The sequence below is a fragment of the Prunus dulcis genome, chromosome 5, assembly GCF_902201215.1.
Source record: "Prunus dulcis chromosome 5, ALMONDv2, whole genome shotgun sequence".
Classification (NCBI taxonomy): domain Eukaryota; kingdom Viridiplantae; phylum Streptophyta; class Magnoliopsida; order Rosales; family Rosaceae; genus Prunus; species Prunus dulcis.
Window position 1 is genome coordinate 16,752,869 of NC_047654.1, and position 19,483 is coordinate 16,772,351.

The following is a 19,483-nucleotide window of genomic DNA, read 5'->3' on the forward strand; positions in this document are numbered from 1 at the left end:
TGACTTAAATTCTGAGCGAGGGAATGAATTGGAGTAGCAATTTCTGTAATTCTCAAGCATAGAATGTCCACACATTTCCCATAAATTATACTAATTCTGATGATATTTTCACTAAAATTACAGCAGTCAGTCCTAAATCCTAACAGTACCAACACAAAGTTCAATGTATACAAATCCTTCGAAGGATGGGGATGAGCCCATGAAAGTGTGTAATACTGTCGTCGCACTTTCAGCCTTCCTCCCAGTCTATATCATCCTCATCCTCTGCCTCTGCCTCTGCTGTAGCATCAGCTTCCACATTCAAGTCATTGACCTTGTAATTTTCTTCATTACCTGTAGTGGGTGTACGGAGGGAACAACGTCAATGGACACCACAAATTCATACAAACTAATGGAGATTGAACACTCACGTAGAATAATATATTAAAAGAAAATTCCTTCAGCAAAAGTAATCCAATTATCAGCAAGATACCAATGTTGCTAGTGGCTAACTCATTTGACGAGATAAAAGGTGGCAGCCTGTCAGAGTTTTTGTGTGTGTATATGTGTATGTGAGACCCATCGACAGAGCAAGCTCACATGACCAGGAGCTCTCTCTCTCTCTCTCTCTCACACACACACAAACACACACAAAAGCAGGCAAGTTTTTAAAGATTTCTTTGAAAGTAAATAAGTTACTATATATCCAAGCACATTAATTAAGAATCTGTCACAATTGCATTGTATGTCACCAATTGAACTTCTATATACACATGAACTGCGAATCAAAAACGGGAATATGCACACACATGACAAATCAACGCATCTATTGCTGTTAACATGAACTGAATTAAAGGAGGATGAAGATTCAAATTAAATATCAAGCTGAAATTCAGCACTGATTGTCAAACAATAACATTTACCTGTAATTGGAGCCTCTTCCCAGTCCACATTATCATCTCCTTCATCCTCATCACGCTTTGATTTCATGCCTACCTGACGGCTAGGAGACATTCCGGAAGGACCATCAGAGACGTGTGTTTCTGAGGATTCCGGTGCTTTCTTTGCTTCTTCTTCTTCTTGTCTTTTTATTAAAGCAGCGTAATAAGCTTTCAAGTACTCATCCTATAAAACAATGAAGAAACCGTTAATTTAGATTTCTTTTTCCTGATTTATTTTTGTGGGGGGAGAGGGACATCTCAAAGCAAGAAAGAAAACAGATCATTGCACAAACCTGTAAATTCTTCTCATTGTTTTCAGTATTAAACTTTTTGTCCTCCGAGTATTCTGGAGCTGCTAAACTGCCACTGCCATCCATCTTTGCCTCCTGCTTGACCTCTCCACGTTGTTCCTTTGTAAGGTTCATCCCTTGCTTGATCATCCAAGGTGGCAAAACTTTCAGGCCTGCACCATCAGCTTCAGATTTGATATCCTTCCCCTTGCCTTCAACCCCAGAAAAGTCAACTTCAACCTGCCAAGTTCCAGCCATAAGTTTATCAAAGAATTCCAACTTGATTTACAAAACATTCCAAGACTAAGTGGGGTCGGCTAGCCAACTTCACTTGGGTAGTCTTAGCTTTGAATTTTAGTTATTTTATCTTTTCTTTGCTTTTTTGGTTTCTATGCTTTATTTCGTCTAATAGAAGATAGTTTTTTTTTAAATATAAAAAAAGATGATAGAAGATAGTTATGTTCCCATTATTTCTTAAAGTGTCATGGATTTTCATGTTTTATTTAGTTTGTCATGGATTTTCATGTTTTATTTAGTTTACTGTCCACAAACTTTGGCTAATTATCGAGGGTGTTCTCTGATCATACAATGCTGGAGAAAAGTACATTTGTTTTTCTTGACGACCAACATGAAGGAAGATTCCTTTACCAATTGATCAATACACCTTTCACTTTCACTTCAGAAATGTTAAGTCAAAACTGCCATACAGTGGTATAAAAAAACTTCCCTAACATACAAGTAAAGCTGCAAAGTCATTCACTACCACATAAGCACGAAGGAAAGCCACGAAAGTAATCTTAGTGAATTGCTTCTGCCTGGCGAAGTGCTCATGGTTTTTTAATCCCATCTTGGAGTTTTTCCACGTTAAGATTGTTGCGCACTTTATTTTTCTTGCTTATTGATTTATTTGTTTTTAAACTAGATTGAATTGGGTAAAATTAAAATTTGGTAAAAGCCTATTCACCCCGCTTATAAGTGGTCTAGCTACATAATTTCAACAATAATAACAAATTATACAACTGAAAGTCTGGAGGGAGGGGTTACCTTTGTATCTCCAAGAAAGGGCATTGGTGTTCCACCATAACCCAACCCATGAGAAGATTTGGAGGGATCCATGCCATTAGATTCACCATTCTCTGCACGTTTAGCTGCACTTGCTCGCGCTTCCCAAGCTTGGAGACCTCCAAATTCAGGAGCAGGTAAGTCTTTAACTCTGTTAAGTTGATCATATATAGGCTTTAGTTGTGCCTGCATTCATTTCACCACATCAACTCATAAAAGAATGGACACATTAGAATATACATGAAGTATGGTAACAAGCAACAATTTAAGTTAGACATCAACTCGAATGACAACAGAAGCAGAAACACAAATAAGAAGAATGGTAATGCTAGCATAACCATAGAAAATTAGCAATAATCAGTGGTTGCCAAGCTGAAGACCAGCAAAGTCATCCTTGAGTTTACAAGTGCAATGAATGACAACCTACATATGTCAAGAGATTGGAGTGCTTTAGAAGCCCAATCATCAACATGTGTATTACTTGTCCTTAAGAGGATCATGTTAACTACACATCTATTTAGGTGAGCAAGATGGATCATAAAAGATCCATGCCAAACGATAGGGACAATGCCTTGCAACAACCGTCTGGAAATAAATTTCTTTGAATTTCAGATAGTTAACTCGTTTAAATGTTTCCTTGCATTTTTCATATTGACAAATATATGTCATAGAACACCACACATCACACTCAAGAAAACAAAATGGGAACAATAAAATTCTAAGATAGTTATTACAAGAAAACATGAAGAAGGAAAAATAAACTAAACAAACCTCCATCTTTTGAAGCAAGTCTTTCAATTTTTCACGCCGTCGCCTCCTGGCATTGTCGTCTCCATCTCCGACTTCTTGTGAAGCTAGCTTGTCACTCTCAGCCACAAGTTCCCCATTACAACTTTCACAATGGAAGTACTCATCCTCCATAGAAACCAGTTGCAATGCATCTAAAGCGTTGTATCTAAAGATTTGTGCTTGCATGCATAATTCAAGTATCAAAATGAGGAACACACAGAAACACACAGAGGAAAAAGGAGAAACAGTTGAAACCTTTTCCCGCAGTTAGGGCATACATATTCCTGAACAGTGTTCTTGTCCTCCAATTCATCTTTCAGTTTTTTCTTCATACGCTGCACTCTGTACCTGACCACATCGGATATCTGAAACACATTTGAGTTCAGGCCTTGACCAAATATAGAAGCCAATATTTGATAAATCTCTGATAAATTGAATAGTCAAGTTGAAGTTTGAACAAGAAAAACTAAAAATGGGTCATTTTGCCTTTCTTAAAAAGGAAACAAAAAGTTTGTTTTGCCTATCCTGCCACATCGCTCCACTCACAATCTAGTTATTGAAATAAACGTTAATTTTGTTTACGGTTATCAAGCTAAAAATAAGTATAAACATATACACAAATATATAAAAGCCACCTGCGCATAGTCCAGACAGCAATAAGAGTGAGTGTGCATCTTAACTTTCTCTTCCCCTTCTTTTGCAGGTAGCCCATCAATCGTGGCAGCAACAGCAGCATTATGCATCTTCGCACCCTTAGCTGTCTGCAAAGTTGATGATATAAGGAATAGAAATACATAAAGGGTTATTATCGCAATAGGGCAGGTTGTTAATGCATTTCTAACGTCAACAAGAAGTAAGATTTGCTCCACACAAACTACTAGACTTCATCCTTTCTATATGTAAAGAAAAAAACTATTATTCATCAAATGGAGCTCAAATGGATTACTAGGACAACCACAATGCACGAACTACACTAATTAAGACTTGTTTTTTAGAAAAATGAATTGGAGCAGCATGGAGGAAGGGAATCATCTTGTATAACCTAAAATGAGATTAAAGGTGCAAACAATTGAAAGATACCTAAAAGATATACCATGTTGTTAATATCCTGCTTTGTCTTCAAGCATATTGCTTGAAATAAATTAAATTTTTTGAAGCAAGATGATACCAAAAAACTGTTCCAGATGTACCAAACGAACTAGTAACCAAAAAGTATTACAATAAAACACAATAACTAAGATCAACAAAATAACCTCTCTCCTATGATCTCTGGTGACCAGTTTTTCCTCCTCAAAAAATCGCAAAGTACGACGAAGTTGCTTTGAGTGCAGTTTCAAGTCCTTTGCCAAATCCTCTTCTCTGACCCATTGTCGTCTGGCATAAAAAAAATCTAAATATTACCCGCAAGAAAACGCAAATGATGAACTAAAAGAGCTTGCACACCTTCACTCTCAAACACACACACACGCTATTTCCCAGCAATACACATGGAAATATCGCTTTTATTTTTGCAGAAACACTCATGGCAATGCTTATGATTACATATATAGATATTGAACTAGTTTTTGAAGTTTGGCACAATCAAATAATCAAATTACCAAACAAATTCAGCCAAAATAGCTGCTCACTACACCACTTCACCAACCCTAATTCACATTTTCTCTCTAATTATTCAGTCAATAATAGTACTTACGAATACTCTCTCATTCCCTATTTCTACAATTGTGTGTTTTTCTTCGACTTAAATTTTCAAGTTTCAAACTAAAAGATTTCCCACTAACAGAAAACAAGTTTCCATTATTCGAAAAACTAATAAAATTAACATCCCAAACCTAGAGAGGGCATCGAGCACCACCACGGCGATTCCCCTATTATCGCTCCGGCCGGTCTTGGGCTGATTATCTCCTTTGGTAATGTCGTCGTAGAACGCTCTCCCCACAAGCTTCACTAACCTAAGTCCGATTGAAAACAGAGAAAAACAGAATCAGAAAACAAAATTAATTTTCTCTAGGGTTTAATGCGAAAGTAAATTGATAAAAGCGATCATAAAAACCCTAGGTTGAAGAACGAGTACTTGTTGAAAGGCTCGATGCTCATGGTCTATGAATCAATTTGTGAAGAATTGCTTTTGCTTTTTGAATTATTTTCTTTTTCTATGCGTGTGCAGGGCGGGTTCAATTTCTTGCTGGTACAGTTGCTGCTAACTGCTCAGAGAAAGGGAGAGCGAGCGCGGGGAAGATCTGAGGCTCTGTTAGGTTATCTAAACGGCTGTCGAGAATAACTCACCAACAAGTCCAGAAGTTCCGCAACTATTTTAACAGAAAAAAAAAAACCCCAAACCCGACTATGCACCCTTCTGAAATTAACTTGATTTATTTTTTCTCATCGGTGAATATAAGAAGAATGGTATTTGGTTTAATATAGTTGTGTGTTATTCATCTCACAAATAATTATATATATACACACATATACGCTTAATTTTAATCCCACTATTACAAGGAGTAAATTCAGAACTATACTAAGAAACCTAATATTACAAGTAACTACCTCAAATATAATACAAAAGTCTAAAAGTCTACAAACTTAACCTTTTTTTTTTCCTTTTTTGGTATTGCGTTTTAGATTGGTTTGGGCTCTACCAATTCTCATGGTGGGCTTCAGACATGTATTACAAAATCGGGTTCTGTTTTGTCTCCTTTTTAAAAGAGAAATTTGCATAAATATCATGTATGCTAAATTTTTAGACATATGTAATGAATAGCGTATCATTATTGCAGCCTATGGTTTCTTAAACCCAAGTAAACTTTTATGGCATGTTTACATATCAGTAATGGGTATGGGAGAAAAGGAAATGATTTTCATTCCGTTACTTTTCTTGTGTTTACTTGCAATCAGGAATGAAAAAATAAGTGGGCCCCACCTCAAAATCCATAATCACATCCCCTCAAAACTAGGTATCAGATCAACTAGGGGAGTAGTCGATACGATTCTTATTCCTGTTTTCTCTTACTAACTTCCAAAATTACACTTACCACTTTACCATAATTCCAAAACACACCAAACCCTTAAAAAAAAAAAAAAAAAAAAACTCACGCCAAAAAGTTCCAAGACACTCCGACTTCTTTTTCACGTCTGCCAGAAGCAGCAACAAGCCTTGTGCTATGTAAGTCATTCTATCTATTTATCTATCTATCTATCTATCTTCTGTCTTCACATTCATCACAAGACAAATTATGGTCATGGATAAAGACTTTTGTGGAGATTATATATATATATATATATCTTTTTTTGGTAGTATGAAGATTATGTATTTAATCGTATAAAGATTATGCATGTTATTATTATTTGATTGTTTACTAGTTACGTAGGTGAAAGATACATATTTATTGGAGTTTTTTTTTTTCGTTTGAAATCGGCTATGGACAAAGGTGTTATTAACATTATCATTGAACTGGACTCTTACTGTTCATCTTGTTCAACATATTGAGTCTTCATTTTTACACCACCTTACTAGTTTGCTGCAGAATTAGTTTGGTCTTCTTAGCCAATATGAGAATTATATATGTGCTGTGTTGAAAATGTGCAGGGCTTTTCTGTAATAAAATTAATTTAGATTCTGATTCATGAAAATTAGTAAACAATAACAATAGGAATCAACCATATTCCTTTGCTAATTCCATATCTGTAGTAAACAACTTAATGAGAATGATTTTTCTCATACCGATTCAGTAGTTCTCTGATTACTAAATTCTCTGATTATGTACTTTCTCCATTACTGATACGTAAACATAGCTTAATGTGAGAGGAAAACATTATAATAGTATCAGAAAATCAAAAAAAGGAATGCAATCCCTATATTATGTATAATAATGAATCTTCCTTAAATTAATTGATCTTTTTTCGGAGTTTTATAAATTGTGGCGTAGGTGGTGCTGACTGCACTAGTTTATGAGAATCATGATGAAAATGCAGGGCCTCGGTGATCGGCCTTTTTGGATGATTTCGTATGCCTATTTTCTTACAAATAGACGAATTTTCTTTTTAATCTCCTTTATAATTTTTATTATTTATCTTCCACAATCATCCACCGCCGCTAAGCTCGCCTCGGGTCATGGGGCATCGGAATAAATCTCAAGCTTCCACGGCCACTAAGCTCACCTCAGGTCAAGACGATATGGCTTCACGCCTAGATGATCTACTGGCCAAGATATCGGAGATGGAGAAATCTGTGGAGGAGCTTCGCTTATTACTCCCTATCCCAGCCGTAACGACGCCGATTGATGGCCTCTCGTTTTTCTTTTTGTTCGGTTATCTTGACGCTACAGGTGTTACATGTTCGTAAATTTGAATTGGATTACCAACTCCTATATGTTTCTTTGAGGTGTTTTCTTGCAAACAGAGCAATAGTATTTATGGGCCTATATATATATATATGTATATGCTTACTAAAGTAGATGTTGTTGCTTCCCTGTCCCGCTTGAAAATATTAAGTTACTCAAAGATGAACTTGTTTTAAATGTTGTATATGTATCTCTTCTTTGTCCAGCTTGCAAGTGGATGAATCAACTAGATCTGTATATTTATTGGTGTCTTCTTATGGGCCAGAATATGCTAATGCAATCTATGAAGTGAAATTCAAACACGGTGTAGGAGTCACTCATGAACCCCCACTACTTGGACTTGTTGCCAAGTTCCATGAGGGTTTATGCTTTCAGGCTGCACGGAATTTCAACCGTTCAAAATTATACTGTCCTGTACAGGAAGGTGGATATATTATTGACACGAAGACTAAGTCAATATGTTCATCTATTTCTCCTACCTTAGCCCCTAAATCAATAGCAACCGCTGTGTGTCGTATGATAAGATTTATTGTGTCGCAAGTCCATCAGGCTTCCTACCAATTTCAGAGCTCTCCTTCGAGAGATATGATCCTAATCAGGACATTTGGGAGAAAATGCCTTCTTTTTCATTTTATAATGATTATGATACATGTATGGATATAACTAGTTATGCTGTATGTTATGGAATTATTTTGTTTTCATTGTGTGGGATGAAAGAAAATAGTTTCGATGTCGTTGCTTTTCATGAAAGTAGAAAATGAATGGAATCGAGTGAAAGTTCACACTTCTATTCATTATGCTCCTTTCGATGGGAGGGCCGTGGTTGTAGGCAAGACTATCTATGTCTTACACGGGGAGGAGTTCATAGCATTCTCCTTTAAGATGGACAAAGATGATGATTGTGATATTACATATTCCTTAAGAAAACTGTTTATATTGCAAGGCTTGAAGATTGCGAGTCCACTATGGCCATTTTGTGACTATTAGACAGAGTATTTAGTTCATTTAGGGAACCGTGACTTTTTCCATATCAAGACTGGCTATTACGATATAAGTCTCGGGGTTCAATATCTTTGTATCACCACATTTCAAATTGTTGTTGGAAAGAAAGGAAAAGATATGATCAAGACCATAAATTCAACTATTCATTCTGTGGAGATCAAGAAGCCTCATTGGTTTGGGCTTGTTTTCTGCTTTACGCCGTAAGTTTCCTTCACTTTTGTTGTGTTTTCATCAATAACATTAATCTGTGCGTTAGAATTCTATTACATTTTGTGTGTAACAAGGTTTTTATTATTATGACTCAATGACTACGGAGATTATGAACCCACTCTGGATGAACTAGAAAGCACTCTTGATGAGAATTCTTTTCTGGTGGAGGGGAAACGTAGGACGATGACAAAGGTGAAAGAAATGTGCTTACATGAAATCTTCTCATTTATGAAGTGATCATGAATCAAGAGACTCAATTGTTTGCTGTTTATACATGTTTTTATTAGCCTTTGAGTTTAAATTTTTTGTAATATGATTGAGTTTTGCAGAAAGAAGAATCCAAGAAGGGAATAACCACCAGGAAGCTGGAAATACCCGCCAGGTTGCATGAAATAGGCAATGACAAGGGAATTGGCATCTCAAATATTCAAATTGGCATCCCAAATATTCAAATTCATAACCCTTGGATAGCCACCACCTAGAAGAAATTTTTTCTTATAATATAGTCTAGGTCATTTTAATTTGCTTTTGTTGACTTATTTTGGCTTGACTTTTTCGAAAGTAAAAATTTCCAAAGGCAATGGTTACTGCAACATCATATTACATTATAGTATCACTGATATATTTGTGGGGTCCTTTATCATTGATCCTAAATTACCATTGATCTTATAACCTCTCTGAAAACAGTATTGTTATATATGTTCGAGAACAAATAAGACTCCAAAAGAATGCTATAATTAATAAATGTGTGATCTCAACTATGACTTCATAACAATTCAAAATGTCATGAAAACTCCTAATAACTTAAAAGTTTTCACAGGTGATATTTTTCTTCGATTGGATATGATAGTGTTAGTATGAAAATTGTATTGTCATTTCTTAAACTCTAGCATAGGTTGAAAATTAGTGTGTGAAAATTGTTTACTGGACATTTTGGCGCAACACATTCAATCCCATACTTCCAGAGCATGTCTTAATTGATATGAGGAAACTGATTTTAAGTAAATTATGACATAATCATGCATTCATTGTAGGATTCCTAGTTGGAGTTATTTTCACTTAATAACTTTTATATTAATTTCATGTTTAATAAGATTAGATTTTATCTCTTGAGATTAATTTCCTAGTTGGACTCTATTTTGTTTTAAAGTTAAAATATCCTTTTTATAGTTGGCAATCACATCCTAGTTGTTTCATTATTTTCGTCTTGCTATATATTATTTCCTTTTATCAATCTTGATCTCTTGGACGACAGAGGTCCAAGAGATTTGTGGTCACTTACCGTTGGATGTAAATTCAACGGTTCACTCACTCTTGCACTCCTTTTAAGAAACTTTTTTGAACCATTGGATTAATATCTAAAGGTGGGTGACCACAATCTCTTAGACTCCTGTGGTCCAAGAGATCGGGACTGTTCTTTTATAAGGAGATGAGATTGGAAGGTATTTGCATACCATGCATAAAGCTGGCGTAAGTGATAGAATCAAAACATATATCCATAATTGAACAGTATTTGGTCTCCATGTTTTTGACGTCTTTCACCAAAAGTCCATGTTGGATCAAATTTGAGAGTTATAATTGAAGAGTTCTTGTGGACTCGTTGGTCTTTAGCTGACTAGGAGAATGAGTTTCGCATAAAAGAAGTGTCTCTTTTTCGATAAAAACAAGCTTTCGACATATTTGGTTTTTAGTATATTGAATTTTTAAGAGAAAGCTCCTGTGTATATTTTTCAGATAAGTCATCAAGTATTCCTTATTTACTTGGTGATTTATCAAATCCTTTCATCATTCATATTGCATTCATATATATGCATTGCTCGGTGACTCATACAGTTGAGGGCACCAAAACCGTGGTGACGGTTTTCCTCCGGCGAGCTTGAAGCAATCGTGATAAGTATTGCCTTCAACATAAGGAGTGTCAAAGATCATCCTGTGATAGAAGTTGAGTTACAAAGAAGTTGGTAAACATTATCGAGAATGTGTCTAGGATAAGTGTGTGAGTACTTCTTGTAATCATCGTTCTATAGTGGATTTATATTGGACTGACGAGTCCCGTGAATTTTCCCCGCAGATGGGGTTTTACCATGTAAAATAATCTCTGTGTGTTCTTTTATTTTATGTTCAGCACGTCTAAGGCATTTTTAGTCATCCTACAGGTAATTTTAGATAGAAAAGAATGATGTCCTAGTAACTTCAATGCAAACAACCAGACACATCAAAATCATCTTCCACCAAGATGATGTTATCTAACTGTAGTAGTCTAAGAAAATACTTATGCTAAGCTATTCATCACAACCTACATGCTTCATCCACCAAAATCATATCTTCCCAAATTGTGAGCTCCAATCTAAGTCAAGATATGAACTTGATCCAAAAACCAGGCCAATGCCTTCTGAGAATAGTGTCTATGTTGATATCCGCCCCCGTGCTATCATACGACTTAAAATTTTTGTAAACATTACACATGAACCCTAGAAGATCCGACGGGTACAAACCTGTAGAAGACTTTTCAAATATGAAGAATCTGTGAAAAGTGACTGGTCGTTTTTGGTAGAAAGTTACAAGTTCGTCTTTGTATAAAACGACCAGTCGCCTCATGTCTGGGGTGCGATTTTGAAGTCCTTTTGAGTGTTTAGTTGGATGAAAGTTGATAGAGTTGCTGGTACTAATTGTCTAATTGTGCTCTTGTTTTGGTATTTTTGCATATTCACAACCTTCGGTATATAATATATTCATTTGATTATTACATATGTTCAGCTATGATCTGGATCAAGTTTATTGTTGCACAAAATCTTGTGGCTGTTAGCACTGGAAGCTTACTATACCAGGTGAGATGAATTATAGAACCCATGTATTTTCATGTTCAAGTGCCATCTTAATGTGTATTTTCCATGGAATAAGGTGCCTATGCTTTTGAGGAATCAAATAACCAGTGTGTAAAGTGGAATTGCACAACAAAGGAAGGCCACGTTTGGTTCATAGAATGGATTTGAGGGGAAATCATTTTCCATGTTATTTCCCAAGGAATGGGAATGAAAGATTCTTTTCCCACGTTTGGTAATGTCGGGAAAGTAACCGGGAGATTTCACTTTGTTTCCTTTCCTATGTTTGTTTTGAGTAGGAATGGAAAACAAAGTTTGTATAATTTTTCAATTATACCCATATTAAATCAAATAAAAAAAAAAGAATGCATTTAATGATACGTTGTAATTATAAATTGTTCATAGGGACAAAATAGTCATGAAAATTGTGCATTGAATGTTGGTTCATTTTCCCAAACTTTCTCATGAGAAGGGAAAACAAAACCCAAGTTAAGAGGAGGGCTTCACTTTCTCCCATACTCTCATGTGCTGGGCAACCATTTCCCATGCTTGGACTTACCAAACATGGGAAAGCAATTGAATTCCCATTCCCAAGCCTCCTTTCTAGGGATGGCAACGGGTAGGGTAGGGGCCGGGTATGACAATACCATCCCTATCCCCGCTCTCCATCCCCGCCCCCGTCCTCAAACCCATCCCCGTCCCCGTCGGGAGACTATCCCCCATACCCTCCTCGAATCCCCGATTTTTTTGCATACAAAAATATTTATCATACATTTTAACATTAAGTTTCATATTAAATTATCATTAACACATCCAAATTAACTATAAAGTTCAACTCAACTATTCAAAATCACATCAATATGAAATTCCATAGAAAATTAGGAAGAGTTAGGAGAGAGAAGTTAACTTAGGGTTAAACATAAATATTATAATTATATATTTATTTATTTAAATATAAACATATATATTTTCGGGTCGGGTTCGAGGATGGGGACGCCAATACCATCCCCTCCCCATACCCGTCGGAGATTTTTCAAGTTCGGGGATCCCTGTACCCGATACCCATTTAGCACCGAAATCTCCCTCTATTAGGGTTGGGAACCCGACGGGGACCTGCCCCTATGTGAATTTTTGCCATCCCTACTCCTTTTCCATGAACCAAACGGGGCCAATAGGTATTTCATTCATTCCGATGGGTGTCTTTTCAAAAAATTGATTCTAATGGGTGTGTATTCTAATGTATTCTAATTTACTCGTTGACATCCCCTTAAAACAGTGTTTAGCAAACAATAGAAAGATCAGTAGAAATAGATACTTTTGATAAAAGATGTAAGGAAAATTGTCATGAAAAGAAGAGAGTAATTCAGTAAATTCTTACCCCCTTTGTATGATTTTTGCCTTGACACGATATAAACCCGGGTTCGATTCCTCATTGATGCACTAATTATTTGCGGGGATAGCTCAGTTGGAAGAGTATCAGACTAAAGATATCTTCAGTTACGTGTTTGATCCATGCTCACCGCAAGCATCTATTGGATCGACGCTCGTTGAGCGGGACATTAACTTTGGTGCACTACAAAAGTCACCAAAAAAAGCATTTTTTGGTGATTAAAGCCTTTAGTCTCCCCTGCATTAGTTACCAAATATCACTAAATAATGATGAGTGTTGCCCCTCTTTTTTATTTTTTATTTTTTATAGTGGTGGTTGGACTAACACTATTCTTAAGGGCAATATGTACATAGTGTGGAAAGTTCATCTTGCTTTTGAGTGCGAAAAAAGCAACCATTGCAACTGGCCGCATTTCTAGGCTGATGAGGGCTGAGTATACTCGTACTAGAGTACACAGCTAGTAGTGCTTCCTTAGAAAAAGAAAAAGAAGAAGAAGGATAAGGTGTGTGTAAATCCTGGATACCAGGAACAGTGCTTCCTTGGAAAAAAAGGGCTGTGCATAGGCAATTGAGACTGTTGCCTTCCTGGATCCATGTAAAGGACACTTTAGTTATCTTGATAATTTTCTTATCTAGTCAGTAGCATTTACAATATTTTCATATCATGAACAATCCCAGTCTCTTTTACAGTTGATTTTCATGATCGTTGGTTCGCTTGTAATGAATTAGAAAATTGTAAACCAACGAAATATCAACTGTAACAGTCGTTTGATTCTCAATCTTTTTATTCATACAGTACAGCAGGATGACAATTAACTAATGGAAGTATCAATCGAGCTTCTCGATTAAGATGAATCGTGCCAAGTTTAATAGGTCTAGTCTGCTATTTGACAACCAGTTAAAGGTCTTATGGACTCATAGTCTGCTGTGGCACGAGAGATGTTTGGTGTTCCCTCTTGGTTGGGCCAGTAACTCCTAATAACTTAAAAGTTTTTCACAGGTGATATTCTTCTTCGATTGGATATGACAGAAACGAATTATCTCGTAATAACTTAAATGCAAAGTATAATTGCAAACAACCAGGCACATCAAAATTTCTTCTATCAATTGTTCACACCAAAAAAAGAATAATATATTCTACCAACATGATGTTATCCAACTGTAGTAGTCAAAGAAAATACTTGTGCTAAGCTATTCATCTCATCATCCACCAAAATCATATCTTCCCAAATTGTGAGCTCCAATCTAAGTCACTATATGAACTTGATCCAAAAAACCAGGCCAACGCCCTCTGAGAATAGCGTCTACATCGGCATCCGTCAAATTTTGATCACACGACTTATAATGTTCGTACACATTACGCATGAACCTTAGAAGATCTGATGGGTACGCACCTCTATACTTCCTGCACTTACGATAACGATAGACTTTATACAGAAACGTCTCAAAATCCTTGGGCGAACTGTTCCAATTCTGGTACACTTGTAACTCAAGTCTAGAGTTGAGGAGCGAAGATTGGCTAAGATCATGATGAGTATTTCTCAAGTACCGCATCCTTGCAACGGGACTCAATAAAAATGGATGGTCCACCAGCTTTTTTACGTAGTTTGTATAACTGAAAAGAGGAAAAACATAACTCATAAACACATTTAACAAGATATAATTCACCAAGAAAAATAGTTCAAAATATCTTACTTGAACTTTGTATCTTTGTCAAAACAAGTAAAAAAACTATCTCGCTCAAGCCATTGAAAACCTGGACACATCATCCCCTTCAACAAGTCCCTGAAATCTTTCAAGTCTTTTATTTTCTTCGAACTTTGGTCAACTTCATCAAGGTTATCCAAACAACCTCCGATTTTTATTAGTTTAAGTTGATCGCCACCAAAAACGTAATTGGTCAGTTCGCTCAAAGAACCATGGTAGAGTCCACATCCATGAATGTGAGAACATTTTCATTAACTGCCCTTTCGGATTCTTCCCCATCGCCCATATTTAAAAATGTCACACTTGTTCCATGATCATCTTCCTTAGAGTAAAGTTCCCCTTCATAGTAGTTTTTTCCACTAAGATAATCAAAGTGAAACATGTAGAAGCTGACTCGAGCACCCATTACAACACTACTTATGCCATTGTTACAAACTTCATGTTGGGCGTATTCCTAGAAATTATTGTCAGTTTCCATTACCTGAATATTTAAGACTTAAAATTTATGTTATTTGATTTTTTTTTTTTCTTCTCGAACTCAGATATCCTTACACACACAATTAAGGAAGGACCAACATTGGAAACGGATACAAACTCGAAACAGGCTAAATACAAGAAAAAACTGTGACTAGACAAACCTAGCAACAACAAAAAAATAGGCAACCTAAAATGATCAAATTAGCAACAAATTTAAACGGTACAAACAACACATGAATTATAAACTCATAAATTTCTTTACACAATATTTAACATACATTTAAATAAAAATAAATAAATAAAAGGAAATAAAGCAAGGAAGAGTGACTAGTAGATATGCAACATAAAGGACAACATCAACGAAAATTCACAACAAAAAATTCGAAAAACAGTTTTTCTTCGAAATACAAAACGAACAATACTTTTATTTTAGTTAACTTAGTGAAATCTCTTAACCCAAAAAAGTATCCTTGAAAGAATTTAGTGGCTGGATTTTAAGTAAATTGCAAGAGAGATGCGTGAGAGAAAGCTTACGAGAGGTAGCATATGAAGCTGGAAGAGGCTTATAGATTATTTTGCAAATATTTTCTTTTTTTGAGAGAACTTTGCAAACATATTAATTACCAACCAAGAGCAATATAAATCAGTTTGCAATACGGATAGTTTGTTAGCTTAAAAAAGATCCTAAAAAGACCGAGATGCACAACTCTTAACCAAATAGAAAAAAACTACACAATGTTCAAAAAGAAGAAGAAAAACTAGATTGTATATGAGAAAGCATAATGTTACCTTCGATTATCCTGGACAAAGAAGCAAAAACGATACGGAGTTGAAAGAGAGGTCCAGCGGCACCTTTGATTAACGAACAAGAGTGAAGCAAAAAACAGATACTGAGTGAGAGAAATCCAGGAGGGAGGGAGGGAAGATGGTAAATTATAATTAGTCATAACCCGTTAGTTATATAGGAGAGTTTCAACTAAATCACTTACTCAATTGGCCCCAAAACCGAATCTCATAAAACGAGTAACAACAAACCCAAAAATCATAAAAAGGGTAACATGAGATGAGGCCAAAGAAAAAAGAAACTGGGAAGCAGCATAACATCATGAAAGGGCGTGTTACGATATGCGGGAAAGTCTTTTTCATGCTTCCTATATTATTTGTTAGTTTGCTGTTTCTTCAGTCCAAAAAGAAAAGAAAAAGTTTCCTGTTTTTTTTTTTTTTTTTGGTTTGATGCGAAAGTTTCCTGTTTCTTCCTAATATATATATAAATAAAAATTTCCTGTTTATATCTTCCAAAAAAAGAAAGAAATAATAATAATAATAAGTTTCCTGTTTCTTCCTATAAAAAAAATATAAAAAGAGAGTTTCTTATGTCTAGCAAGATTAATTAGTTCATTATATAAATACATGCGCTGTGCAATTCAGACTTTACAAAACATCTGCTCTTCAATCTTTATTTCTAGAATTTTCGACGGCCGCGGCATTCCCTTTGCCGAGCCCAACTTGGAATATTTTCAATAGCAGAGGCCCTATCATCCGGTACCATGTCTCAACCTTCCACCGCCGCTAAGCTCACCTCGGGTCAAGACCATGTGGCTTCACGCCAAGATAATCTGCTGGGCAAGATATCGGAGATGGAGAAATCTATGGGCAAGATATCGCAGATGGAGAAATCTCTGGGCAAGATATGGGAGATGAAGAAATCTCTGGGCAAGATACCGGAGATGGAGGAATCTCTGGGCCAACTGTTTGATTTGACAAAATCAATAACGGAGGAGCTTTGCTTACTACTCCCCATCCCACACGTAACGACGGCCATTCCAATTTCCACGGTGATTGACGGCAGTCCCAACCATGAGGCCGTTAAGCTTTATCCAAGGTCAGTGCATTGCTTAGTGATTTTTTTTCTTTTTTAATTGTTGTTTCTCTGTAAAATTGTTGATGTTCTTTGGTTCGCATTTTTCTTCTTCAAGTTTTTCGATCAATTTTATTTTTGTTTAGTTTCTCTGAGAATTTTGCTTAAGTTATGCATCTTTAATTATTCGAAGATTCTTGCATGGAAAAATAACCAGCTTCTACCAGATAAATTATCTACTCCTACACTTTCATTCGCAGTTTGTAGGAAATTATTGATGCATGCGTGCATTCTTACTGTTTTGTTTGTATTTATGCCTATATATACGTGTATGTGCTTACTAAAGTAGATGCTATAGCTTGCCTGTCCAGCTTGAAAAGATTAATTTACTCTAAGGTAGGTGGTAGGTGTTTGAAAAGATTAACCTGATTTAAATGACGTACATATCTCTCTTCTCTGTCCAGCAGCTTGCTTGTGGATTGGGAGCATGCATCAACTAGATCTGTATATTTATTGGTGTCTTCTTATGGGCGCGAATACTCTAATGCAATTTATGAAGTGAAATTCAAACACGGAGCAGGAGTCACTCATGAACCCCCAGTGGTTGGACTTGTTGCCAAGTTCTGTGAGGGTATATGCTTTCAAGCTGCACGGAATTTCAACCGCTCCAAATTATACATTCTTATGCAGGAAGGTGGATATATTATTGACACCAACAATAATAGGTTAACACATTCATCTATTCCTCCTACCCTAGCTCCTAAATCAATAGCAACAGTTGTGTCTGCGTATGACAAGATTTATTGTGTTGCAAGTCCAGCATGCTTCCCACTAAGTTCGGAGGCCTCATTTGAGAGATATGATCCTGATCGGAATATTTGGGAGGAAATGCCTTCGTTTCCATTTTATAGATATTATGACACCTATATGGATATAACTGGTTATGCTGTTTGTTATGGCGTTATTTTGTTTTCATTGTGTGGGTGGAAAGAAAATAATTTCGATGTCGTTGCTTTTCATGAGAGTAGAAAGCGATGGAATCGGGTGCAAGTTGACACTTCTATTCGTTATGCTCCTTTCCATGGGAGGGCTGTGGTTGTCGGCAAGACTATATGTGCCTTACATGGGGATGAGTTTATAGGATTCTCTTTTAGTATGGACAAAGGTAATGACGATATTATTGCGTACTCCCTAAGAAAAATGTTTGTATTGCAAGGCCTGGAGATTGCGAGTCCGCCATGGCCATTTTGTGACTATAAGACAGAGTATTTAGTTCATTTGGGGAACCTTGACTTTTTCCATGTAAAGACTGGTTGTTGCGATGTAAATATCGAGGTTCAATTTCTTTGTATCACCACATTTCAAGTTGTTGTTGGAGATGGAGGAAGAGATATGATCAAGACCATAAATTCAACTGTTCATTCTGTGGATATCCAGGACCTTGATTGGTTCTGGCTTGTTTTCTGCTTTACGCCGTAAGTTTCCTTTCCCATTTCTTGTGTTTTCATCAATAACATTAATATGGTGCATTGGAGTTCTATTACATTATTTATGTAACAAAGTTTTTCATTTTTATGACTCAGTGATTTTGGAGATTATGAACCTATTTCGGATAAACAAGACTGCACTATCGATGAGAATTGTTTTCTGGTTGGGGGGAATTACACGACAATGGCAAAGGTGAAAAAAATGTGCTTACATGAAATCTTTTTATTTATTGAATGACTGTGGATCAAGAGACTCAATTGTTTGCATGTTTGTAAGTGTTTTTATTAGCCTTTGAGTTTAGTTTTTTGTAATATAAATTATAATTGAGTTTTGCAGAAAGAAGAAGCTAAGCAAGGACTAGCGGCTAGAAAGCTGGAAGAAATAGCCGCTAGGCAGCTTGAAATAAGAAATTATAAGAAAATTTGCCCCTCAAATATGCGAATTCAGAAGCCTCGGGGAGCCACCACCTAGAAGAAAAAATTTCCTATAATCTAGTCTAGGTCATTTTAATTTGCCTCTGTTGACTTGTTTTGGCTTGACTCTTCTGAACGTAAAATTTTCCAGAGGAAATGATAACTGCAACATCATATTATATTATAGTGTTTGTGGGATTTTTTTACACACAACATCATATTAGTTATATATGTATTTGAATCTCTAGTTATTATGCGGCAGCAGAATACTTTTTTATTCAACAGATGGGAACTTTTTGTACAGTTACCTTACCTTACTTTTTTTATTTCACGAAATCCTTTGTTACTGTTCTTCGAAATATATTGAATTTCTCTTCAACCAAGACCCATTTGTTCTGCTCAGCATTTGCATTTGCAGCTGGTGGGTGTATCAGGGATTTTACATTTTCTTAATCTAATAATGCATTTCCTCCCAAATGGTGGGTGTGTTATTCTTTCTTCTCCACAAAATCGTTCGCTTTGTTCTGATCTAGGGTGTCCGGAATTATGGCTTTTGTTTCTGTCTAATTAGTAAAAAAAATCTTTTCTTGGTTGGGGGTTGATTTGATGTCTAATTCTGAATTTTTACTAGTTTGAATATTATTTGTAAAAAAAATAAAAATAAAAGTGAAGCGAAGCAATGCAAATTTTTTTATTAAAGAAAAAAGAAGAAAGAA

At 35.9% G+C, this 19,483-nt stretch overlaps 2 protein-coding genes across 3 annotated transcripts; one reads left to right on the forward strand and one right to left on the reverse strand.

The window, feature by feature from the left end:
- On the reverse strand, window positions 1–5,484 carry LOC117627940 (general transcription factor IIE subunit 1). The gene is made up of 10 exons (XM_034360260.1): window positions 5,136–5,484; window positions 4,894–5,013; window positions 4,315–4,435; window positions 3,697–3,822; window positions 3,317–3,426; window positions 3,044–3,227; window positions 2,255–2,458; window positions 1,214–1,450; window positions 903–1,104; window positions 1–333 (listed from the first exon to the last, which is right to left on the reverse strand). Exons 1-10 carry the CDS (start codon window positions 5,156–5,158, stop codon window positions 230–232), a joined length of 1,431 nt encoding a protein of 476 aa, XP_034216151.1. The 5' UTR covers window positions 5,159–5,484; the 3' UTR covers window positions 1–229.
- Window positions 5,485–16,459: 10,975 nt separating this feature from the next.
- On the forward strand, window positions 16,460–18,968 carry LOC117628332. 2 transcript variants are annotated; one of them, XM_034360753.1, is made up of 4 exons: window positions 16,460–16,890; window positions 17,331–18,341; window positions 18,450–18,546; window positions 18,691–18,968. In XM_034360753.1, the coding sequence occupies exons 1-4, from the start codon at window positions 16,556–16,558 to the stop codon at window positions 18,823–18,825; spliced, it is 1,578 nt and encodes a 525-aa protein (XP_034216644.1). In that variant the 5' UTR covers window positions 16,460–16,555; the 3' UTR covers window positions 18,826–18,968. The 2 variants fall into 2 exon arrangements, with proteins under 2 accessions (XP_034216644.1, XP_034216645.1); XM_034360754.1 differs by having other exon boundaries at window positions 17,334–18,341.
- Window positions 18,969–19,483: the final 515 nt, after the last annotated feature.

What these genes read in the sequence shown, in the direction of transcription:
- LOC117627940 (XM_034360260.1), bottom strand. Translation starts at nt 5,158, where the DNA reads ATGAGCATCGAGCCTTTCAACAA. An exon ending in GTGCTCGATGCCCTCTCTAG is followed by an intron (nt 4,436 to 4,893) that starts GTTTGGGATGTT and finishes TTTTTATGCCAG; the next exon opens with ACGACAATGGGTCAGAGAAG. An exon ending in ACAATGAGAAGAATTTACAG is followed by an intron (nt 1,105 to 1,213) that starts GTTTGTGCAATG and finishes ATTGTTTTATAG; the next exon opens with GATGAGTACTTGAAAGCTTA.
- LOC117628332 (XM_034360753.1), top strand. Translation starts at nt 16,556, where the DNA reads ATGTCTCAACCTTCCACCGCCGCTAAGCTCACCTCGGGTCAAGACCAT. An exon ending in GCCGTTAAGCTTTATCCAAG is followed by an intron (nt 16,891 to 17,330) that starts GTCAGTGCATTG and finishes TTCTCTGTCCAG; the next exon opens with CAGCTTGCTTGTGGATTGGG. An exon ending in ATTACACGACAATGGCAAAG is followed by an intron (nt 18,547 to 18,690) that starts GTGAAAAAAATG and finishes TGAGTTTTGCAG; the next exon opens with AAAGAAGAAGCTAAGCAAGG.